Source organism: Protopterus annectens, chromosome 6.part1 (assembly GCF_019279795.1).
Source record: "Protopterus annectens isolate FY-2018-M chromosome 6.part1, PAN1.0, whole genome shotgun sequence".
Taxonomy (NCBI): Eukaryota; Metazoa; Chordata; order Ceratodontiformes; family Protopteridae; genus Protopterus; species Protopterus annectens.
In genome coordinates this window covers 402,467,102-402,493,145 of record NC_056738.1, presented here as the reverse complement: position 1 = coordinate 402,493,145, position 26,044 = coordinate 402,467,102, and the positions used below count along the sequence as shown (strand labels likewise).

The following is a 26,044-nucleotide window of genomic DNA, read 5'->3' as shown; positions in this document are numbered from 1 at the left end:
AGATGATGAAATATTTACAGTTAGAAGGTGTGGTCTTCCCCAGGCAGACCAAGCACTGAAGATGGAAATCTTTCAACCATAGACACTATTGCTGTTGATTATTTTTATTTCCAAGGGAACAAAATTAGCCTTGGAAGACCGCAGGACATCACTCAAAGCAGCAAAGTTCAGACTTGGTACATAGTAAATCAACGATATACTGCAGTACAGTGATCTTAAAAATATCCTTCAGAGGGTACTTTATAGAAGTTTTCTGAATGGAACTGCTAGACCGAATACTGTGAGCTGGAATTGTTGCAGAAAAATTAAAGATGGCACAGGCTACTTTCCTGCTTCTACCCAGCAGCCCAGTGACATATCTGGTTGAGATGAAACCAATTCACCCTGTGGATGTCAAGAGTTTTGGGAGTCGGGCAATATGGGCAGACGTCCACCAATAGAGGAGTGCCATCTAACAAAAATAATACAGTAGCAGTGATCCCTGTGATGAACATCTCTCATTTTTCCTTTGTATGTATATTAAAATCAGATAACCTTGTAAACTTCCTAAAAGAAGCGGAAGAATGTGATTATTTTTTCACCACTTTCTAATGTTTTTAAATGCTCTGACAATTTTAATGTTCTTGGTCATACCTTTAAAGATTACCAAGCTTTTAGATATTCCAAAATGGTTTTCATTGATTGGCATATTGGCACTAAAAAAACTCACAGGTCATGTATTAATGACACATTTGTTTCCCCCCCCCCCTCTCTTTATTAGGTATGATGCCACCAATGGGAATGATGCCACCTCCACCTCCTCCTCCTGGCAGTCAACCTCCACCCCCTCCATCAGGCCCGTTACCACCTTGGCAGCAGCAGCAACAGCAGCCACAGCCACCACCCCCTCCTCCTAGCAGCAGTATGTCCTCCAGCACACCACTGCCATGGCAACAGCGTAAGAATCACATTAACATTGATACTCAGAGATAGTGCCACACAGTGTAGCTAAGTCTGCATGTGTTTAATGAAAATGTTGATTTTATTAAGAATTGTTGCAATCATATAATGTCTGGATTTGAATTACTTGCTGTAGACCGTATCACTTAAGGAGATAACTTTTGCTTGTTACATTGCAGTCAGTTTGTACTTGCTGTGGGAGACTTTTCTCAGCATGTTTTCCACTTGCTTTGTGACTGTTTTGCAACAGTGTTTTGCCATTCTACCAGTAATTTTGTTTGCTGCAATTTGGACTTTGACCTTTGTGAGGATCTTAGTGGTGGCTGTCTAGTTTGGATGTTCAGAAAGAAGAATCTCCATGTGTCTTGAACGTGAGCAGTTTAACCTTTTTACTGATTGAGAATGGTTTCAGCTATAAAATCTTGCTTGGTTTAAAGAATTAATCCCACCAAAAGGTGGAAAAAATACTTATGCTTTGCAGTCTGAATACTTCTCTGGCTACTTATCTGACGATAAAGCATGGTCTTACAGTTGTCCTCCACTTACTGGGGAAGTTGGGGACATGTGTCAAAGGATTTGAGCACAGATGAAGGTATGTGGACTTTGAATCGATACTAACACTTTGAGGTATACTCTAATCTTGATTAGAAAAGAGTTCAGTGGCAGATTACAATTTTTGTTTTTTGCAAAGTAGTAGTGGAATGCGTAAATGTGATATGCTTTCAGCGGGGCAAGACCACCACCCCTAAAAATGACTCCCTCAAAAATGGAATGTCTTTTTTCAAGACCTTCATCAGATATGTCAGTGCAGTCCTTATAAAAGTACCTCAGAAGTAGAACTGGATTGTCCTATGCAGATGTTTTCCAATATCCTGATTGAAATGGAGGTTATTCCATCCCATTCAGCTCCGAAGGTGGCTGGATCCATATACTTCATCCCTATCCAGGCTCAGTCACCAGTCCAAACTTCAGCACTGGTTTCTTTGGAACCATTGTTTTTTTTTTCCAGATCCTTTGTGGCTTTGAATCTCATAATTCCTCTTTGGGGACCCTAACACGGACCTTCCCAATCTGAGACTGACCACATAGTTTCTCCAGTTCTGTTGATAAACAGTGGCTTTTCCCTTCCCCATGTAATAGTCAGTATCCTAACAGCCTCTCTTGAGATCTTCCACTCAAAAGGTTTATTGTAGTAACTGGAGAGATTTGCCATATGGGCTGGCAGTCAAGATGGTGATCCCTTTTCAGCTTCTATTAGATGTTCTGCATTTTCTTACCTCCCTTTTCCACTCAGGTTCTAGTTTTTCTCCCGATATCTATAGGAAGCTCATAGCATAGTATGGCCAAAATGAAGCTAATTGCAGTGGTTTTCCTTTCCATGGGCATTAAATCTGCATTTGTAGAAGTTGTGGAATTCTTTATGTGGGATGACTGAGTCTCAAGAAGTGTGTTTATGGTGTGACAGACAGCTGTCTATTGGTATAAAGCTGTATGTTGGTATAAAAAAAATGAGAGGTGTGACTCTCTCAGGTTGATCCTACTGAGCTCTTCTGACTAGAGGAGAAAACTAGTGTTCTGTACTGCTTGCCTGCCATGACTAGCAAAGCTTTGCCATTTCACTAATTCCATACCTAAAAAAACGGTCTCTTAGGTAAACTGTGAAGGGGGTGATCCCTTTTCTTATATGGAATTATACTTAAGCTGCTGTCGATGGAACATTTTTGTTGTCATGGAACCATCAGTGGTTATGCAGTGGGGGATATTCCCCTTTCCCCAGTTGTACCTCTACTGCAAGTGCTGGGTTGCTACAGCCATTTTACCAGGAATACTGCTAACCTGTCACAGACTAGCACTCTTTCAGACTGAAGTTTTGCGAATCATTCCAGTCAGGAGTATTGAGTAATATAAACGTAGCACATTTTTTTTTAGGAACCAACTGTAACAGTATTTTGAGCAGATTGCTAATGCAGCATATTCTTTCCCACCATCCCAGTCTGTCTGGGTCTACTGTGAAAATAATGGGTTGGGGTGTCATGGCTTTACTTTTATCTCCTCCCCTCCCCTTCTTCCTTTCAGGGTCTTGAACCTCTTTGTCTCATGAGTTGTGGAGTCATGTTACTGTTTTGTTGAACTCATTCATATTCAGTGGAAATCAAGATTTTATATATGCATGTGTGTATATATGTGTTTGTGTATATACTACACATGCTATTTTCCTCAATGACCAACATCCTTACTCTGTAGCACATGTTTACAACAGGAGCTCAGTTACAGTGAGCAGTTAAGTCATACATATCAAACACCTGTTGTCCTATTCCCATGTTGCAGTATTCTGACTGTGGGATTCTCTGCCTCCGAACATCAGCTTCTATGCAAAAGCTTAAGCCTGGTTGCTGCTAGTGCATGGGACACCACACATGCAGGGCCATAAACCAGGGGCCTTAAATGTGACGTCCACATGCATAGACATCAGACCTTTTATGCTGCAGTAGAACGTCAGATCGATTTACTTTGCGCCATTGTCTTCAAGACGTCTAAAGATAAGTATCCCATTGGGGAAAATAATTTTTTTGCTTTAACTTGGGTTGTTCCTTGATTCTTAGCCGATGTCTGTTAGGAAGGGGAAATGTAGGTGCGGACGTCAAATCAAGCATAAAGATACCTACGAATTATGTGTATTTTGTTTAGGCCAGGAGTGCGACCACACCCACCTGTAGCATCTGCCAGTCATTCATGCCAAAAAAACTCTGTAATCATCTGGCATCACTAAATCTGTACCTCGAGAACCTGAGGTTAACATGATTAGCCCTACAGATGGATCTGGAGTCGGCCATGGCCAATGTTTCAAGGCCTACCACTTCTGTCCCTCCGTCATCAGATGCCCTACCAACCACCAGTTTAGGGGTTGAGGGACATCCGCTGGTACTGGCATCTTTAGCGACTACCCTCGAGGAAGCAGCTTCCAAAGCAGTGATGGGCATGTCCTCGGAGGTTATTCTGACATCTGCTACAGCCGAGGTCAAGGGGGAACCAGGCTCCACCAGATGCCCTTCCCAGATCCAGGAATCAGAAATTTCATCCTTAGGCCACACCTCTGCAACTAGGCTTTCCATTTCAGCAAAATGAACTCCTCTGAAGAGGAAACAAAAGACTAAACACTTGTCTACTTCCACAGTGGAGCTACCAGACTGGCACTCTTTCTTCCAGTCCTTGCCACTGACCTTTTATGGCTCTTTGGTCTTCAGCATCCACAGCTGCTACATTGCCTATCCTTAACCCCAGCACAGCCTCAGCTGTCTCCATCCCTCCTACCTACACACAAGACGATGATTCCTCTTCCAGTGAGTCCACCCCCTTCTCTTCTCAAGTAGCTTCCCTTTGGACTACTACTCCCCAGATGAGGACTCTGAGGGAGACTCCCCCCTGAGGACATTACATTTGGGGAAACAATCACTAAAATGAGGGAATACTTCAAATGGTTGCTGCTCAAATGACAGAAGTCCAAAAAAGGTATTTTGGGTTACTACAGGTGGAATCACCCTCCCCCTCGGCTGTCTCACCTGTGATTCCAGTCTACCTGGATGCCTTTACTTCAGCTTCTAAGGTTCCAGAATCTCAACATCCAGCTCCCAAGAAACCAGACTGCTTTTATAAGGTCCCTTGGCAGATCCTGCAGTGTCTCCTAACAGAGTCCAGACTCATACCTTCTTCCTCCCTCTTACCATCAGACAAGGACAGCAAGGTCCATGGACAGGCTGGGGAAAAAGATAATACCTCTGCCACATTAACCTTCAGGGCAAACAGTTACCAGACCCACATGGTCAAATATGCTCTAGATTTGGTTTCACAAGCTTCCTCATCTCCTTGCCCTACTCCCCCAACAAGTCTTTGGTAACATCTAAGCTGTCCCTAGCATCTTAGGTCAGATGCTCGATAAAGTGCAGCTGTGATGCAGCTAAGGCTTCTGCAAAATCTGCAGCATCAGCTTCTGTTCTACACACATACTCCTGGCTTAGGCTACAGCCCCTGCCTAAATACTTTAAAACCAAAATACTGGATGTGCCCCTGGATAACAAATTTCCGTTTGGCAAACGGTCAGCTGAACTGTTTAAAAGCCTACAAGAAAAAAGTAAGGAGCTATAGGACTTAATACACTTGCTGGTCTCTCCAGTACCAACATTTTACAGAAATTACCCAGCCAAAACTTTTGTCAGGAAGAGCCCCTGCTTCAACTCTTCCTCCACTTCCAGACACAGAAAAGGATCCAGGAAGGCTCCTTCTCAGCCCCCCAATAGACAGCCTTTTCAAGACTGGAACAACAATGCGGGACTGCCTCAGCCACTTTTCCCTCTCATCCTGCCTCTCTCACTGTCTTCCCCTCTGGAAAAAGGTCACTACAGACCACTGGGTTGTGGCAATAGTGTAAAAGGGATACTTCATTGGTAGGTACTGAGCTATCTGCCCGAAGGCATTTATAAGCCTAGCCAGAATGTGTTGGCTTTCGCCGCCCCCTTAGATTAGTTCCGTGTGCCTCTGTCCAGCAGAGCCATTGAAGTGATCCCCCGGGTAAACTTAGTTTCCCATCCACTCGTTAAGATCCCTCTTGAAGAGGGTTAGTGAGGAGCTCTGCCTAATGTAGATTTGAATCTCGTTCCAGAGCATGGGAGCAGGAATCTATCCCTCCAGCACATCCTATTTATTGTTGTGGTGAGGTTTAGATCCCTAGAGCGTGTGGCTTGAGGAGATATGGTTTTCATTAGGTGGAGCATGTCCATCAATTCTGGGTTGGACATGTTCTTGTATGTCAGGCAGAGATCACCTCTGACTAGACGGTATGCAACCGAGTACAGCTGGAGTTTCTTCAGTCGAGCTGCATAGGGCATCTGTTTGAGGCCAGTGATCCTCTTGGTGAGGTACTTCTGTTGTCTTTTCAGCTGCTGCAGGTGTCTTGTAAGGTACAACCCAAATGGGCGGTGTACTCTGATGGGTCTGATGAGTGATGCGTAGAGGGGCACAATGACCTCTCTTGATCTGGATGCGAACCCTTTTGTGATTAGGTGGGCCTCATAGAAGGATTTTCTAACCACTTTGGCAATGTGATTATTAAAGGAGAGGTTGTGATCTACTTGGGTCCCCAGATCCTTTAGGTCTTCCGCATTTAGGGGGCTACCACCTATGTGGTAGTTTGTGGGTACTTTTTTCCAAAAGGGATGACAGTGCACTTTTTGGCATTTAGCTTGAGGCCATGGTTTTGACACCCAGTATCTGTCTGTGAGACCCTTTTTGGAGGATGTTTGTGTCAGCAATAGAGAATTATAGCCCCTAGTTTGCAGTAGTCAGCGAACTTGGTCAGCCATAGTCCTCCTGTGCTTGCCTGTACCTCTGAGAAGTATATGCCGAACAGGAAGGGTCCTAGGACTGAGCCCTGGGGAACGCCACTTGTAACCAGTTTAGAGTCAGACCTAGCTCCTGCTACTCTTACCATGTGGGTTCTGTCCGTGAGCCAGTTGGCAACCCATCTCGTGATGTAGGTGTTTATGTTCAGGCTAGTGAGCTTGTCTATAATACCTGAATGGGGAATGGTGTCGAAGGCCTTTGCGAGGTCTAGGTAGGCTGTGTGGACCACCTTGCCCTTGTCTATAGCCTTGGTAACTGTCTCAAAAGATGTCCACCAGGTTTAGGAGGCATGATCTGCCCTTAAAGCCGAACTGGGTAGGGTCCAGTGTTTGGAGGTTCCCAATCTCTCTGTTAATGAGATCCATGATGATGCTCTCCATAGCCTTGCAAACCAAGCTAGTCAGGCTTATAGGGCGATAGTTCCCGGGGTCTGTTGTGGCTCCACCTTTGTGGAGTGGAATAATAGTTGCTGTGCGACACACTCTGGGCAATGTAGCCTGTGGAGAGGCTGAGTTTGAACAGTGTGTTTAGATGAGGAGTTAGTTCATCTTGGAGCTCGTGTAGGATGCAGCCTTGGACACCGTCCGGTCCCATTGATGCTGTTTTTTTTGGCTTTGGAGAGGGCTGTTTTAACCTGAGTGTCTGATTTCAGGGGCAGTACATTCTTCTGGTATGGTTATGGGCACCTTTTGGGGGTGAGAGGGGGATGGTGATTGCACTGAACCTGTCTGCCAGGATGTTGTCGATGTCGGTCAGTTCAGTGTATTTTGTGCCTTTCTGCAGTAACTCCGAGCAGATCTGAGAATCGCCACTTAGATTCTTGATATAGCTAAAGAATGCCTTGTGGTTATCTTTGGAGTCCTTGGCAATTTTTCTTTCGAAGCTAGCCTTGGATGATTTTATGAGAGATCGTAGTTTCTTGCTGATACTGTTCAGGGATGTCTAACCTTCTTGGGATTTTACTCTCTTCTGTACTAGTTTCCTTCCTTCTATTGTATAGCTTGTTTATGGCAGGGGTCCACCAGACTGGTTTTCTTTTCTTGGAGGAGTGAATCTTGGTTTTGCTTGGGATAGCTCGATCCATGCATTCTTGGAGGTACCCAGTAGAGTACATTAGTAAAGGATTTTGCAGCTTGAACAGCGTTATCCTTTAGCATGGAGGCTTTGAAACTTTCCACCTTGGTCTTAAATAACGTGAAGTTTGCTTTTGAAAAGTTTTTCACAGTGGTTTCTTTGACCAGGGTGGAGGCAGAATGTGGATATCCAGAGTGATTAGTTTATGGTCAGATCTTACCAGCGAGGAGTTGACCGCCTGTGTGGAAAACCAGTCGTCCATGTTGGTGATGACCAGGTCCAATATGTTGTCACCTCTGGTGGGAGTGTTAACCAGTTTGATCCAGGGCGTTTGAGTTTATAAATTGTAGGAAATGTTAGGCAAGGGAGTTTGTACTTGAGTAGTTCTCTCAGTTAATGTTTGGGTAATTGAAATCACCCAGTATCAGGGTGTTTGGTAGGATTTTTATGCTTCCTGGTGTTTCCAGAAATGCGGAATGGGGGTCCTGGGATATGGTGGGTGATCTGTTGCAAGCTACAATTTGAACTGCAGTTTTGCCCGATAGTTGCACGTGGATGATGTCTGAAGCATCGTGCTGTGCCACTAACCTGGAGGTGTGTGGGTATCCTTGATGAATATGGATACGCCCCCACCTTTTGTATTTCAGTCCAGGTTTTGTGACCGAAATGTATGGTATAAGTTGTAGCCTGGTAGTGCTGGGGTGCTCTCTGGAGCCTTAAACTAGGTTTCTGTTAGTCCACATACATCAATTTTTCTCCATACTGAGGAGTGCCTCGAGCGCATGCATTTTGAGGTTTAGACTTCTGGCATTGAGTAGCATTACCCTTAGTTTTTTGTTACTTGTGCTATTTACAGCTGTGGGTTTGTCTTTTGAGCCTTGCCTAAAAAGGGCACTATGGGGGTGGTAAGACCCTTAGCCAGTATTCGAAAGCCTCGGGGTGACCGGTATAAAGCAGCATGGCTCGTCATCCCAGGCTGCCAGACACTGGATCTCCTTTGAATGACACCAGAAGCTTAGCTAATTGTTGAAATTGATTTTTTTTTCTTTATACCGTGGTATCATTCTTGGTGAGGTTAGGATGCTACTCGGGGTCAGGGTCATACCGGCCTGGGCTACGTGATCAGAGAGCTCCTCCATGTCTCTCCATGTAATCCAGGGAGGTACAGCTCAGGTCATTCACACCAATATGGACAATGACAGTCATATTTGTACTTGTTCTGGAGTGACCTGAGTGCTTGTGTTATGACGGCTCCTGGCATCTGACAGGCAGCTAACAGTAACCTTCTCCTTGTTCAGCCTAGTGAGTGGGACGTCAGTGCGCCTGACTAGAATCACCTATTACAATTGTGTTGGGTATGTCATTTTTCCTTAAGGGCTGTGATTGCGTGGCACGCTGGCTTTGTGAAGTATGTGTTTCATGGTTTGTGTTGGGGGGGAGGGGGTGGAGGTTGCTTGGATGTCTGCTTTGGAGGTCTCTGTTGCTCTTGCAGATTTTTATTTAGGGCGTCCGAGTATGTATTTGTGTTTTTTTGCCAGTGCTGGTTTCAGAGGTCTATGTGAGACTGGTGGTGCAATGCAAGTAACTCCCTTCTCCTCGACTGTCTGGTCCAGTCTTGGGTTGAGAGAGCTTAGCCTCCAGTTTGGCTGTATAATTGCATCTCTCGCATGTATTAGTGTTTGGTGGTAGGAGGGCGAGGGTTGTCTGTGTTCACGAGGCAGTTTTGTAGCATTGCCTCAAAATGCCCAGATTCACCAATTAGACCGGAGAGTACACCTGAAACTGCCCTTTGGACATGCCTGGGTGGGTACAGTGAACTTTTACTAATTGGCTGGTAAGGTCGAATAGAGAGCCTTGTCCTTCTCTACAGTATAGGAGGGTCTAGTGCTAAGGTTTATTAGTGCTTGCTATGAGTTTTGAGCAGGTGCCGGGCTGAGAAGTGAATGGTTTGAGTGAAAGTTTGTCTATTTCCAAGGGAAAACTTGAAGAGTAGACTTTGTGGAGCCAGGAATAGCTATACCCTAGCTAACTGGTGCTGCCCGGCACGCAAAACCACATAAATGTGGGTTTTATAGCAGGGAAATGAGAGAGAAATTAGCCCAAAAATGGCCAATAAACAACTACTTTCTGGGCTGAAGCCACTCTTCCAGGGACAGCTAGGCTGCTCAAAGCTCTCCTCTCTCACAGGTGAACAGAGAAACTTCCTTCTATCCAAGTAAGGTTTGGGCAAACACAAACATGTAACACAGCCCTGAATTCAGCACTAACCTAAAAACTGGACTGCATTAGCTTAGAAAGGCGGGAAAACAAGTTTTTTTTTTCCAGAAAGTAAAGCAGATACAATCAAAAAAACACTTTAAATCCACAGAAATGGCTGTCACACTTGAGTGTGTAGCCTACAACAGTTAAACAGGTAATTTAAACACAAAAACGACTTTGTTAAAGTGCAGGCAGTAAAATAAGTGCAATATGTAGCTGAAACAAGCTTTTTAAATCACAGAAACTCTTAAAAAAAAAAAAAAAAATAGGCGTTTTAGGTGGAATTAGCTGAAGGCAGCAAGAAAATGCAGAAAAATTATACTTAATCACTCCAAAGTGTCTCTCTTGTCTCTCTGCTGCTGTAGAACTCTGCAAGGCACCAGGCAGGAGCTTGCTGAGCTGTATACAAATGCAAAAACCTTGCAAATGCGGGTTTTATAGCAGGGAAATGAAAGAGAGAGGAATTGGCCCATACCACGAGGCATCCCCCCCCCCCCCAACGAACCAACTTCACCTAATTCCACAGGTTATCCAAGACCTTCTTGTCCAGGGGACCATAGAAACTGTTCCCCCAGGCCAAGAAGTTAGGAGGTTTTACTCAAGGCTGTTCCTGGTGCCACAAAAGGACAGCCCTTGGAGCCCCATCCTTGATCTGTCTTGCCTAAACCTCTGTCTGAAGGTCCCTTGGGGTTGGGAGGGTGGCCTAATGGTTAAGGTGTTTGCCTTACAAACACAAGGTGCAGGGTTTGAGTCTCACAAGGGATAATTGGCTAAGCTTAAAATGGCTCACAAGGGCAGTTAGCTTAGTACTAATCTATGAACCTTCCTTCAGAATGCTAGCTCTTCAAAACCTTCTTCCACTATTGCCACCCAAAGCTTTCATGGCCACTTTGGACCTGAAGGAGGTATACGTCCACATACCTATCCACCCAAACTGCAGGAAGTATCTGCGCTTTGCTGGACCCTCCTCACACTATCAATTCACTGCCTTGCCCTTTGGTTTATCCACTGTGCCAAGAGTCTTCACAAAATGCCTAACCCCAGCAAGAGCCTACTACAGAACAAAGGGCATTCAAATTTACCCTAACCTAGACGACCTCATTCTAGTAGAAGGGAAAATCACCTTCAAAGATTCTTTTCTTCTCCATGTCCCTTCCCTAGAGTTTGGTATTCACACTCAACCTTGCAAAATCATCACTCTCCAGCTCAGGACAAAATTTTCCTAGTCTGCAGAATCAGGACCAACTTGAAGGATGAAGGCCTTCCTCCCTCAGGACAAGGTCTCCTCCCTAGTCAGACACTTCCAGGACCTCCTACAAGTCAACCACCTGTTGGCCAGGAAGTTCTTGAGCTTACTAGGTCTCATGGCAGCCACAATTCCTATGCTGCCCCTGGCCAGGCTGCACATGAAGTTCCAGTGGTACCTGAAGAATGGTCACAGCACAGCCACCCCCTGAACGTTCAGGGTACCATTCCTACCATGCCTGAAAACAGAACTAAGATGGTGGATCCAGCAGATGCAACTAAACCCAGGCCTACCCCTGCAAATGCCCACGCTAATACAGTCCATGCATACAGATCCCTCTGATCTAGACTGGGGTACAACTGTGAATGGTCTCAAAGTGCAGGCTCTATGGGAGCCCTTCCACCAGAAAAATCACATCAGCATAAGGGAGATGACTGCAGTCCACCTAGCCCTACAGGCCTTTCTTCCTCTCATGAAACCTGGACCTGTACAAATCTTCACAGACAACATTACTGTGATGTGGTGCATCAACAAACGGGGGGGGGGGGGGGCAGGTATTACCTGCTCCACAGGCTAGTAATGCAAGTATGGGAATTAGCATCTCAGAACAACATATCACTGCAGACAGTTTATATTCCATCCCAGGACAATTATCAGGCGGATGCCCTCCACAGATCATTCCCTCTGCATCACGAATGGATGTTGCACATAGATGTCTTCTTAGACCTTGTCCACCAGTGGGGCACACCTCCAAATAGACCTATTTGCCCCCCCCCCCCAGAACAGACCATTACAACTTTTCTATAACAAGGATCCCTCCCCACAAGCTTGGAGAATAGACACCTTCACCATCTGTTGGCAGGGACTGTTCCTGTATGCCTTTCCTCCCCTTCTGCTCATTCAGAAAGTCCTCCTAAAAATCAGGAGACCAGCCAGAAATCTTGTTGGTGACTCCCTACTGGCCAAGCCAGCATTGGTTCCCCCTTCAGTCTCTAGCCAAAGGCAATCACCACAAGTTGCCGCTGCTCACACAACAGAAGGGATTTCTGATTCACCCACACCTAGAGATTCTCTGCTCGACCCTCTGGGTGATAAACTTTTGATCCCCTTCAGACCCCGCTACACTGAAGACATGCTGTCTAGCCTGCAGAAGGTCATTAAACACAGTACCATGTTTTCAAATGGAAAAGGTTCTCCAAATGGTGTCTCCAAAGGCATAGGGACCCCTTCCAAGCAGATGTTCCTCTAGTCCTAGCCTGTGTGTGTGAGCTCATCAAATAAGACCTTTCATATTCTTCAGTCAAAGTCCACTTATCCGCCATTTCTGCCTGCTTTCCTATGGGACCCACCTCTGCTTTCCAGGTTGGATATCAAACCATTCTTAAAAGGTGTTCTCCACATTAGGTCACCAAAGAAACCTATCCCTCCTCCTTGGGACCTAAACTATGTGCTGGAAAAGCTAACTCTTGCTCCCTTTGAGCCAGCTGGATGTCCTTCAAGGATGCATCTGCAGTCTTAACATATGGGTTGACCTGCCTCAGGCAGCCCTTCGGTCGGCCGGATTCCAAAGTCTCGGTCTGGCCTCGGCTGACGTCAGAACATCTGGGGTATAAAAGCATCAGCCGACGCCATTTTCCTTAGTCTTTCTTGCCGCGCGGTGCCCGAAGCAGAAGCAGTTCGCAAGTGCCGGTCGGCCAGCTCCTTTGATTCAGCTACCGAAGACTTCGAAAAAGCTAAGTGCCCCGTTGGGGACTCTTTCTTGCCTCAGCCGATGTCAGATAAAGTTAATAATTGTTTAACTTGTGGGAAACAAATACCTCATAAGGATTTCCACTCTTACTGTCTCCCTTGCTTAGGCCCAGACCACGACGTCTCAGCCTGCTCTGCCTGTGCTTCCTTCAACCGATGAATGCTTAGGCGTCGGTCGGAGTTTGCAGAGGAATATTTTGGGACTAACTTTGCTTATATAATGCCGTCGGAGACTTCGACTTCACATACAATTAAAAAACGGAAGGACAAGGACCGACCCTCGCGGCCCGCGGTTTCGGCTGAAACCTCGGTCAGGCCTACCGCAAGTGTATCTGTTTCGGCTGAAACAGAGTCCTTGGTGCTTCCTGTTACCGAAACCTTACAACCGACCACCTCGGCCTCGGAGGCTCCGGCCGAGTCGGTTATTGAACTACCTATGGAAACCGGTGTCCAGGACATGTCCGACACCATTCCTTTAGACAAATCCACCCCTGCACGTGGTGCAGCCAGACCCCCCTGCATCCATGTCCATTAAGGCCTTCTCTAGGGCTAAAGCTGCCAGACTTGCCAAAGCCTTGCCTCCCAAGTCTACCTCTGAGGCCTTCTACCAGCACTCAAATTCTCAGCTTAGCAGAGGACCTTATCTCCTTAATTAGAGGTTCTCAACCTCACCCGGACAGGGGCTCTCTTCCACCTCCAGATAAAAGGCCCAGAGTTGAGCCCTCTGACCCCCACACTTCAGATGAGTCTACGGATGAATCTGTGTTGTCAGAGCACCAGCAGGAGGCTTTTTCGGCCTACGAGGATTCTGATGCTGAAGAATCTATTCCTTCGGCCTCCCCTCCTGAAGAATTTTCTTTTGGTGAGACACTGCATTCCATGAGGGAGCCTTTCCAATGGCAGGGCCAGGAATTTTCTGATTCCAGAAAAAGATTAAGGACCTTTTTACATTTACCTCAGCATAGGCCTTTGGCTATACCTCCTGTTTTGAATGTTGTTGATGACGTGTACTCTGATGCTAGTACAGCCCCTGATTCTCTGCCTCCGGCTCCTGCCAAACCAGATAGGTACTACAGGGATTCTCACTTTCACCTGTACAAGGCCCACACTGCAGACCCAGAAGCCATTTCACAGGGCCCTAAAGGGGTTGCAGCTGCCACTGCTAAAAATCCTTTACCTTCTGAAAGGGAATCTAGAGCTTTAGAGCGATGGGGAAAGAGAGTATATACCTCTGCAACTCTTTCTATGATGGCATTAAATTGTCAATTCCATATGATTCAGTACCTAGAGTATTTGTTAGATGAATTGTATAAGAAACTTTCCTCCTCCTGAGCCCCTTGACCGTAAATCTCTTCAGGATCTGGTACATAACTCACAGCAGGTTAGCAACCATTTTCTGCAATGTGGCTATGATGCACTGGGAAGCTTCAGGTAGGTCAGCAATGACAGGGGCAGTTATACGAAGGCATGCCTGGTTGAAGGAACAAGCTCTACCGGACCATGTTAAAGCTAAGCTCCTGGATGCTCCAATGGAAAAACAAAAATTATTTGGTTCCACAGCCCAGGAGGTCTTGAAGTATGAAGAAAAGGCAAAATCTGTGCAAAGTCAAGGATTTTCTGCAGGTACAACCACCGAGATTCAGCAGAAACTGGCCTACTAAGAATTGGTCCTTTCCAGATTCAGGCAGACCACAGAGGCAGGAACAGGCGTACCAGAGGTAGGGGGAAAGCTAGAGGCCACTGCAGAGGTAGTCAGTGGCAGCCACCCAACCAGAGAGGTAGTGCAGCTACAGCAACAACTGCTACACCAGGACAAACACAATGACTTACGTCTGACTCCACTGACCAGGGCTCAATTAGAAGCACCATTGGGCGGAAAGCTTTCTTTATTTTCAGAAAATTGACATTACATTACAAGGGACTCATGGACACTGCAAATAATAGACAAAGGGTACAGGTTCCATTTCCACACATTGCCAAAAAGACCAGGAATGCCAGACCTGCCACCAAATCAGAGGGCGGAGGCTTTGAAGCAAATCACCAAATTACTACAAATGAAAGCCATAGAAAAGGTTCCTCTCTCAGAACAAGGCCAAGGTTTTTATTCAAGGCTATTCCTTGTTCCAAGAAAAGAAAAGCAATGGAGGCCTATTCTCGATCTGTCCGCACTGAACACTTACCTCATTGTGCTGAAATTCAAGATGCTGACCCTACAGCAACTTCTTCCCATGCTGGGCAAGGAGTCTTGGCTGGTGACTCTAGATCTCAAGGAGGCATACCTGCATGTCCCCATTCGACAAAGTTGCAGAAGACACCTCAGATTTCTTGCAGGATCAGAGCATTATCAATTCTCAGCATTGCCCTTTGGCTTATCTACTGCGCCCAGAGTGTTCACGAAATGCCTGGCATCAGTAATTGCACACTGCAGACTTCAGGGGATTCAAATCTACCCATATCTGGACGACTGCCTGATACAAGCGGACAGCAAGACAAAATTGGTAAAGGACTTGGACTATGCCATCCAGCTGCTACAGGCCTTGGGATACACAGTCAACATCCAAAAGTCAAGACTTGTGCCATCCCAAAGGATAACCTTTTTGGGTGCAGATCTGGATACAACCACCCAAATGGCCTTTCTCACAGAAGAAAAGCAGAAACAACTTCCAGATTACTTCAAGAATCTGTCAAGACAAACTCAACTAACTGCAAGGAAAATCCTGCAGGCCCTGGGTTTCATGGCATCCTGCATAATATTAATCCCACAAGCCAGGCTGCATATGAGAAGATTACAATGGTACCTAAGGAGTGTATGGACTCGGCACAGTCACAGCTTAGAAACTCTGATTCCAATCATACCTTGCCTTCAGAAGGAATTCCTGTGGTGGGCTCTAGCCTGCCAGACCCAACCGAGGGTTGCCTTTCTTGAAACCAAAAGCAAACCAAATCATCACCACGGATGCTTCAGACCGAGGTTGGGGAGCGCACATGGAGGACAAATGTATCCAAGGCCTATGGTTTCAAGGGCAGATGCAAATGCACATAAGCCAAAAGGAAATGCTGGCAGTGATGCATGCAATCGAGGCTTTCAAACCTTTCCTTCAACAAGGCCACCTGCTAATAAGGACAGACAACACCACTGTTGTGGTACATAAACAAGCAAGGAGGCACGCATTCCTACCCTCTATGCAGACTGGCTATGAATCTATGGGATCTTTGTTTGAAACAAAATATACAACTACAGGCCCAGTTCGTGCCAGGGAAAGACAATACTCTGGCAGACAGCTTAAGCAGAACTACCACGGATGCACACGAATGGTTGCTGCACCCAGACATCATCTTACTCATAACACAAGCATGGGGAAGGCCCGAGATCTATTCGCCTCTCCCCACAATTATCAACTGAAAATTTTTTGCACAAGACATACCATCCACAAGCATGGAAAGTGGACTCTCTCTCATTCAGCTGGAAAGCCCGAAAAGTCTATGCTTTCCCACCAATCCCATTAATGTCCAAGGTTTTACTGAAGATCAGGGCAGAACAGCCAAAAGTGATTCTGATAGCTCCAGACTGGCCAAGGCAGCATTGGTACCCATTGTTGAAGAGCTTATCACAGACGAAACCGTGGCCTCTCCCATTATGGCCTCTTCTTCTGACGCAGAACAATTACAAGATCCTGCATCCCAACCTAAAGACCTTGCAGCTAACTGCCTGGAGAATACCATGACTCCTTCCCAGGACAGCTTATCCCAGAGGGTAAAGGACATTATTATGGAAGCTCGCCGCCCTTCCACAAGGAAGGCATACTCAGCAAAATGGAAAAGATTTCTCAGTTGGAACACAACAAAAGGCCTTGATGTGACAGTGATGAACATGGCACATATACTGGAATACTTAGCAGAATTGTTCCACGATGGCCGGTCTTATTCTTCCATTAAAATACATGCCTCAGCAATTTCAGCAGAATACAGTGCAAATCCTCCTGTCTTTTCGCATCCCCTCTTAAGACAATTTCTCAGAGGAATCAAAAACATCAATCCTCCAAGGAGACCACCTTTACCTACTTGGGACCTTAACTTTGTGCTGGAAAAACTAACACTTCCTCCATTTGAACCAGCAGCATCGGCAGATTCACAGTTTTTATCTTGGAAAACTGCATTCCTTCTGGCCATAACTTCAGCAAGAAGAGTATCTGAGTTACAAGCTTTAATGGCAGTGCAGCCATTTCTTATTTTTCATCAGGACAGAGTCTCATTAAGAACCGACCCAACCTTTATGCCAAAGGTGGTATCGAGAGTATCCTTGAACCAAGCAATTCATTTGCCTACTTTCTTCCCAAATCCACAAAATAAAGGGGAGAAACTACTACACACTCTGGATATCCATAGACAATTATGCTACTACTTGGACAGAACTAAAAGTAACAGAAAGACTTGACCAACTGTTTGTAGCATATGCTGCTGGGACACAATGAAAAGCAATTTCCAAACAGAGAATCTCAAAATGGATAGGAAATTGCATTCGCTTTTGCTACTCCTTTCATGGAAAGACTGTTCCTGTGAATATTAGGCCTCATTCACGAGAGCCACAGCCACCACTACAGCCTTCCTAAGAGGGGTGGCTACCAAGGACATTTTAGAAGCTGCTACCTGGAGCTCCGTGCATACTTTTGCCAAGCATTACAATTTACCCTTATACTCCAGATCCAGAGCAGGCTTTGCTACTGCAGTCCTGCAGGGTCTCTTAACTACACCATCTTTTTCTTAGTACCTCCACCCCCAGATTGGCTATGGTATTCTACCCATATGTTATGACTGCAGATGCATCCTTGAAGGACATAGTACAGTTTTGTACCTACCATAAACGTAGATGTCCGATAGGTATGCATCTGCAGTCAGGTTTACCCTCCCTCCTTCCCCTCTGTGGTATTCCTAGGGTGCTTACCCCTCTTAGCTAGCTGGGGGAATCTGTTGTGGTGTATTTGTTTGTATTGTGCTATATTTATATATATGTATATATTTTTGCAATTTTTTGGCATTTTTCCCAAATTTAGCCTTCTTAAAGGGCACCTGGCATCTGGGGCAAGAAAAACTGAGGAAAATGGCGTCGGCTGATGCTTTTATACCACAGACGTTCTGACGTCGGAGCAGGTGCGACATCAGCCGAGGCCAGACCCAGACTTTGGAATCCGGCCGACCGAAGGGCTGCCTGAGGCAGGACAACCCATATGTTATGACTGCAGATGCATACCTATCGGACATCTACATTTATGGTAGGTACAAAACTGTACTTTCTGTTTCTCTACAGATGTGCATATGGAAAACTGTCCTACTAGTAGCCCTTGGCTCAGCCAGAAGGGTTCGGAATTGCAATCAATAATGGCATCCCCACCCTACACTATCTTCCACAAAGATAGGGTGACTCTGCGCACCAATCCCTCCATCCCCAGAGTGGTCAGTGAGCTGTCGCTCAGTCTGTTCACTTACCCACCTTCTTTCCTTCACCTGAGCATGACAGTGAGAGAATACTTCACTCCCTTCATGTCCACAGGCAGCTAAAGTTCTATTTGGAGAAAACCAAAATATCAAAGTCCAGTCAGATTTTTGTGTCCATCCAGCCCAGGGCCCTGGGTAGGGCGGTGTTCAAACTATTTCCTGCTGGATAAGAAAAAACATCACCTTCTGCTACTCCTACCATGGGAAACCATTACCCTTGTGGGGTCAGGGCAACCACTACAAGAGCTGTGGCTTCCTCCTGGGCCTTCCTCAAGGGCCTAGACACAAGTACCATGCTCGAGACAGCCACATGGTCCTCTGTGCATACCTTCACCAAACATTACAAATTGGACAATATCTCAGGAGCCAGGGCAGGATTTGCAAAGGCAGTCCTGCAGGGATTCCTGGAAACTGCAACAACTTCCACCCTTGTTCCTCCTTGAGCTGTGGTACTCTTCCACAGTCAGAATACTCCAACATGGGAGTAGGACATAGAATAGTTGTGTAAAATCTTACCATAACCATAGATGTCTTTCTCTCCCATGTTGCAGTTTTTTTCCCTCCCACTTGTCCCCCTTCGTTGCATTTAACCTGTGTAGAGGACATCATTTGACACCACTGAGACTGTTGTCCAACTGGGCAGTTAGTTCTGAGGTCTCTGCGTGCGGATGTCGCATTAAAAAAAAAAAGGCAGTCTCTGTGGTATCCCTGAAGTCTCAAAACAACCCACTAAACAAGTATAGTGGGTCCAAAAACAAAACAGTGTAAGAAACTTCTCTGTGTAGAAGATTTTCAATCCATATATCTATAGTTAATCACTGTGTATTAATCAGATCAGATAATAGCAGAAGTAGCGAACTTAAAGTAAAAAAATAAATAAAAAATGTATTATTGTACAGAATTACTAAGTATTCGAAAGTAATCCAAGCAAGGCAGGCAGTCTGTTTCCAGTCAAAAATCCTTTAAGTACACAGACAAGCGATCCAAGTAAAACAAAAATAGAGTAATAGATTCCTCACAAGCTTTCTAAATATATATATGATATGGTACACATGTTAAATTCACATCCCCTTCCCCCTTCAATGTGACATTCGAGCTGGTCCTGCCCAACTTTGCTGTCATAATGATATAACTCTTATGTACTTTAATTAAAATTTATAATGATGTGGTACTTTAACCAGATAAAGTAAATTAAGTCTGTGATTTTATCCAGGACAATAATGTACTACATGACTGGAAATATATCAACCTTAGTCTATTTGGCAATCAAAATATATATATAAATATATACATATACACTTTGCACATAACAATCAATTGCAGAAGTCATATTCTATTTTCATAACTATCGCTTTCGTCATCCTAGGCTTCTTCAGGTCTGTGTACAAGAACCCTAAAACGATCTATAAAAATATTGTATAATTAGTTTGTATTGTTATTGCACATTTTGAATAAAGTGGAAAAAAGAGAACCAGAAAAAAATAAGAAACAATGTATGATGATGGAAAAAAAATATACACTTAAATTACAACTGATTTAAAATGTTATTTAAAACCAACTGGTAGAATAAAATAAAATTAGTCATCCTACAAAAAACAAGTATAATTTGGTGAAGTCCCAGGGCTATAGATTAGCTAGAATTACCACAGAGATGGAACATTTTTGAGAAACCTGAACAACTTAGAGAATGATTTTTTGGTGAGAGGCTATGAAAGTCAGATGTTAAAACATCCTGGAACCCATTTTAGAACTGAAACACCTTAACTCAACTCAAGTAGGAGAATGTTAATTCCACAGAGCATAACAAATGCAAAAATAACTGCATCCTGACCTACACTTTGGATTATCACAGTATCAAAAAGGTTATTGAAGAAAACTGGGACACTGTCACAGTAAACAAAAAGCCAAACTAACTAAAGAAAGTAAATGAAGGCAAACTCTTAGAAAAACCAAGCAGCAGTTTATTTCGTGAGCGCTTTCGGAAATGGACAATACCTTTCCTTCATCAGACACAAACACAGTACATCACATCTTATTTAAAACTTCAATTAGATAAATCAATTAACCAATTAATCAACACAATCAAAATTAAAATTAGAAGTAAAAGCAACCACATTTACTAAGAAAATGAATGTTTAAATACATAAATATGAATTCAATTACATTCAATAAAATTTTAAAACTATTTTAATTTTGCTTTTACTTTTGATTGTGTTGATTAATTGGTTAATTGATTTATCTAATTGAAGTTTTAAATAAGATTTGATGTACTGTGTGTCTGATGAAGGAAAGGTATTGTCCATTTCCGAAAGCGCTCCCGAAATAAACTGCTGCTTGGTTTTTCCAAGTTTGCCTTCATTTACACTGTCACAGTAACCCTTTTCTGATTAACATCTTAGGTGAAGCCCCATCCTTTGTTTATAGGAAGGCCAGGAACATTAGTTGTTTTGTTGAATTTAAACCTAGACCATATGAGAGAGAAACTAAAAGATGTGAAACTAATTGTACGTTTTGTATATTTATACAGCAAGGTGATGATGATTTTCTTTAAATAAGAGCAATAAAAACTAAGACCAGTGCAGGAGGTGACTAACTGCAAAAGCAATTTACAGGGCACAGTGCAATGAATGTGATGCATTCTGTGTGGGCAAGACTGTTGTAAATAAACTCAACCATAGGATTTCATGTCATCTGTCAGAAATCCGCTCTGGATGTAAAAATAATGCAGTAGCCAAACACCTTTCTCTCCGTAACAGACACACAGGTTTTAAGTTCCAGATCCTGGTTCCCATAGACATGGGTGATCTTGAAGAAGACATCCCGAATATTCTGGAGAATCATGAACTCGTGGCTGAACTCGTTTAGGAAGCCTGGACTAAGCTATTACTGTTCAATTAAGTGTAATGGAACTTAGTCATGTAAACAATGTGGCAATTTTCTAATTTTATTTTATTCAACCAGTTGGTTTTAAATAACCATTTTAAATCAGTTATAATTTGTGTATATATTGATCTGTAGTAGGAAACTTCATTTGATCATCAACTTGTGGGTATCTGATCCGAAATGGATCCGAGCTGGCAGCTTTCCAAGCTAGAGATCCGAACCCCAAGCTCCTCCCCTTACCCATAATGCCCGGCCACCTCCTTCCAATCCCCAGTTCTCGTTTGCCGCGGCTTTGTCAAGCATAAGTTTCTCGAGCTCGTAGGTTTAGGCGATCTGTGAGTAGGAAAGTTTCTTAAAAATCTTATTAGTTTTTGTGTATTAACAGTTAATTCCTTAGTTTAAACTCCATTACCATTCCTCTTAGTTTAAAGCCTAGTACTCCCCCCCCCCCTTTTTTTTCCCCTTAGGTGTTTGTGTGAGGTGAGTGTGTGTTTTCTTTTGGGATAATGGCCGAGGCCTCTAAGGCCATTTTTTCTAAGTGTACTGAGTGTGGTCATAAGCTTTCCCCAGTGGATGGCCACACTCAGTGCATCCTCTGCCTTGGGGGTATCACACTTGTCTACGGGCTACCAAATTTGTGCAGCTTTTAACCCCCATGCCCTGAAGGATAGGAGGAATAAGCTGATTCTGGCGGGTCTTCTACCCGCGGAGTCTGCTTCCTCCTTTCCCTCACTGGCTACAGCCGCGGCTGTTCAGTCTTTTGTTCCCTCTCCCTGGTTGGGACTCAACCTCCCATTTCTTCTCAGGGAGAGAGGGACCCTAGGAAGGAGAGGAGAGAGGGAGAAAGAAAGTCATGGGAGCCCCAAGCGGCTGGCCGACTCTGCCCCCTTGGCCCCGCCTACCAAGTTGCTCTCATCCCAGAAGATTTCCGGGCCTTCCTCCCCTCTGCTCTGTTCTCCATGCTTCTCAAGGAATCAGAGGAGGAGGCCCGGCCATCTTCGAGGTCGTCGCAGCGGCCTCTTCTAGGTCGACCTGCAGTCTCTCCGCTGATATGGACCGTATGATGCGTAGTTTCCTCCAAACCCAGATGCAGATAGGAGTGCTGCTGCCTCCTCCCCCTCCGGGGGGGGGGGGGCGAGGTTCAGCGCCACTTTTTGCCCCAATAGCTCCTTCTCCGATCCATTATTGGATTTCGGAGCCGTCTGATCCGAGGAGTTACCTCTACGCCAGCCATGCCCTTGAGTTTGTTGGATCCCCTTTCAGATCCGAGCTGTGAGCCGTGCATCAGATCCATGGGGCCAGTGTCTCTTCGGCTCCGTTTCGGTCGGAGCACTCTTGCCTCTTGGGTCCGAGCACTTCGGCTCCACCGATCACCGCGCCGGATCAGAGGGTGTTGACCACGGAGCCCAGAGACATCGGTTCACCCTCTGCTTTCGAAGTGGTGGAGAGGGTTCTTTCGAGAGGTTCGAGACCCCCTACTCTTTCTTCGGATACAGCCCCCCCACTCCATTGCAGCTGGGCTTGTCTTCCATCATCCAATCCCAGGGACAGCCTGCGTTGACGCCCCAGCCTGTTCCACTGGCGGAACACGGCCCTGTTAGTGAGCCCTCCTCGGACAGTCCCACCGAGGAGGTCCCTCACAAACAAGTGTAAGAGGAGGCACTTGGACTCCCCTGAGTCCCTCACAGAGGACACCGATTTGGAAGAAGGGGACGGTTACCCCAGGTCACCCCCCGATGACGTCTCCTTTGGAGACATTATAGAAATGCTTCGCCTGAAAGGGGGGTGGTCAGCCCAAAAGCCTTCCTCAGACGAGTCGGTGTTTCTGGAGGAGTTCAACGAAGGCCTGTCTACCTCTTGGGTGTCCCCTCCGGCCGACCCCCTGGTTGATCTCATCACTACCAGGGCGTGGAAGGAACCAGACACTGTAGAGACGGTCCCCAGAAGGCCAGACAGGATTCTCAGTCCCCCCGTGGATAGGACGGGTTGGAGTAAGGGTTCCCCGGTAGATGCCATGGTGGTGGCGGCAGCAGCCACCAAGAGGGAACTCGCTCAGGATAGTTCCTCGATCCATCCCCCTGATAAGGAGCCTCGGACTATGGATCGTATCGGGAAGCGGATGTTTGCTTCAGCTACCTTTTCTATAAGGGCACTGAATTACTTGGCCCATGTAATTAGACTTCAGCGGGATCTGGTGAAAGAATATGCTGAGTCTCCCCCTGAGTCCATGTCGGCCAAGGAAAAATGGACTTTCTCTGCTCGCATGGCCACTCTTAAATCTGTTTCGAACACGTCTATGCGGCTACTTTCCCATGCCACGGAAGGACCCGCTAGAGCCAGAGGGTCTGGTATCACCTTAAGGCATCACACCTGGCTCCGGCTTTGTGACTTAGCGGAACCTTTCAAGGCGTCTTTCGCGAACACACCCTTCAACGTTTCTGCTCTGCTTGGGAAGACCGTCCACAACACATTGGTTCAGAGCGAGAAAGATGGGAAGACGCTGTCTACCATCCGAGTCCGCTTCTCGGCTCCTCAAAGGTCCTTTCCTAGAAACCAGCAAGGACAAAAGATGATGTTCCGGAAGTCTCAGCAGTCCCAATGTTAATCATGTTACCCTGCTGCAGTCCTCACACTTGGGTTATCCTGTCGTCAGGCGGTCCCGCAGTTGGCCCGAATTCCAAAGTCTTGGTCTGGCGTCTGTTGCTGTCTGTTCTTCCCTGACGTCAGTGCACCAGGGGTATGTAAGAGGCATCCAACGCCATTTTCTTCAATCTTTCTTGCCGCGCGGTGCCCGAAGCAATTGCAGTTCGCAAGTGCCGGTCGAACGACACCTGAGATTTTCGAATCGAATTTCAGTCCGAAGTCTTCAAAGCTAAGTACCCCGTTGGGAAACCTTTTCTTGCCTCAGTCCGATGTCAGAAAAAGTTAACAATTGCATTTTTTGTGGGAAGCAAATACCTCATAAGGACTTTCATTCTTATTGTATACCTTGCCTAGGCCCAGACCATGACATCACTGGTTGTCGGTTTTGTGCTAGGTTCAATAAGCGAACTATAAAGCGATGCTTTGATTTCGCACGACACTACTTCGGTAGGAAATTTAATTACACTATGCCGTCGGAGCAACCAACTACTGGCGTGCATAAAAAAATGCAAAGATAAAGACAGGCAGCCTAGATCCAAGCCAGACTCCGAGGCCTCTGCTGGGCTGGTCGCCGGTTCTCCTGTTTTCAGTGAGGCGCCTACACAGCCCCTGGCGACTGCAGAATTGCAGCCCCAGACCGCTTTGGATTCTCAAGCAGAGAATTCTAGGCCGACGCAGCCATTTTCTTTAGGCCCTACCGACAACATTGCAGAAGGAGAAGCCGGTGCTGTGGAAACACCTTCGGTTACAGAAGGTGTCTTCAGACCGACTACTCTCACCGTAAAATCTTATGCTAAGCTTAAGACTCCTCTAAAACGAAAAAAGACTGCACATCATTCTCCAGTTCAAGGCCCCATGCCTAAGAAACAGATGCTCAAAATGGCTGAAGATTTGATTTCCTTAATCAGGGGTTCCCAACCCCCCCCCCCCAAGACAAAAGGCCTAGACAAGAGGAGGATTATGATTCTGATGCTGAGGACTCCATTCCCTCAGCTTCTCCCCGTGAAGACTATTCCTTTGGGGAAACTTTAACATACCCTGAGGGAACATTTCCACTGGGAAGGTCAGGACTACTACGACTCAAAGAAAAGGCTCAGTTTCGTTTACTCCCCCAGCACAGACCACTTGCTGTCCCTCCAGTTTTAGACATTGTGGATGATGTTTACTTAGAATCTAGTCTAAATCCAGATTCTCTGCCTCCTGCTCCAGCCAAACCAGACAGATATAGAGTGCCTGACTCACACAAATTCCTTTACAAAAGCCCTGTTGCTGACCCAGAGACAATCTCCCAGGGTCCCAAAGGGGCTAAGGCTTCTATGGCCAAAAATCCTGTACCCTCTGAAAGGGACTCCAGAGCACTAGATAGGTGGGGGAAGAAGGTTTACACCTCAGCTACTCTAGCTATGAGAGCACTAAATTGTCAATTTCACATGCTGAAATACCAGCAATTCCTAATGTCTCAAATCAAACAAAAGATGAGCACGCACCCTCAACAGTCTGAATTCAAGGAAATGCAGGATCTGTTGCATGCAGCTGAACAGATGGGCAAACATACTTTACAATGTGGATTTGATTCCTTGGAAGCTTCCTGTAGAGCAGCTGTTACTGGGTCTGTTATACATAGGCATGCTTGGTTAAAGGAAAAAACTCTGCCTGATCATGTTAAAGCAAAGTTACTAGATGCGCCCTTACAGCAGGATGTCTTATTTGGAGTTAAAGCAAAAGAGGTTTTAAAGAAAATGGAGGATAAGGCAAAATCTATGCAAACTGTCAAAGATTTCTTACAGGTACAACCCCCACGCTTCAGCAGAAATTGGTCAATAAAAAGTTGGTCCTTTCCAGCTTCAGACAGACCACAGAGGGATAAATACAGACACCCAAGGGGCAGAGGTCAAGCACAAATCCCTTACAAACCTCGCCAATGGGACACTGCAACACAGAAGGGAGGAGAAGACAGGTCCCAAACTACTAGAAGACAAACACAATGACTTAACCCTTAAACTGCCAAGCAAAGCTCTCTTGGCAGCTCCCTTGGGAGGAAAATTAGCACATTTGCAGACAACTGGCGCATCATCACAAAGGACAAATGGGTCCTAGACATTATCTCACAAGGATACAGATTCCATTTCCACACCTTGCCAAGGATAAAAGGAATGCCACACCTGCCACAAAATCGATGGGCAGAGGCACAAAAACAAATTACAGCTCTCATGGACATGAGAGCCATTCAGCTGGTACCTACACAGGAGCAAGGCCAAGGATTTTACTCAAGGCTCTTTCTAGTCCCCAGAAAGGACAGTGCTTGGAGACCCATTCTGGACCTTTCGATTCTAAACACCTTCTTGCAAGTACCCAAATTCA

General features: G+C 45.5%; 1 protein-coding gene across 2 annotated transcripts in view; it reads left to right on the top strand.

Moving 5' to 3' along the window:
• Nucleotides 1-26,044, top strand: part of SF1 (splicing factor 1) — a 1,552,458-nt gene that overhangs the window by 1,414,681 nt on the left and 111,733 nt on the right. For both annotated transcript variants that reach the window (XM_044075820.1, XM_044075819.1), the window contains exon 12: nt 761-937. In XM_044075820.1, the coding sequence (XP_043931755.1) occupies nt 761-937 (177 nt within the window). The remainder of the gene's footprint in view (nt 1-760; nt 938-26,044) is intronic.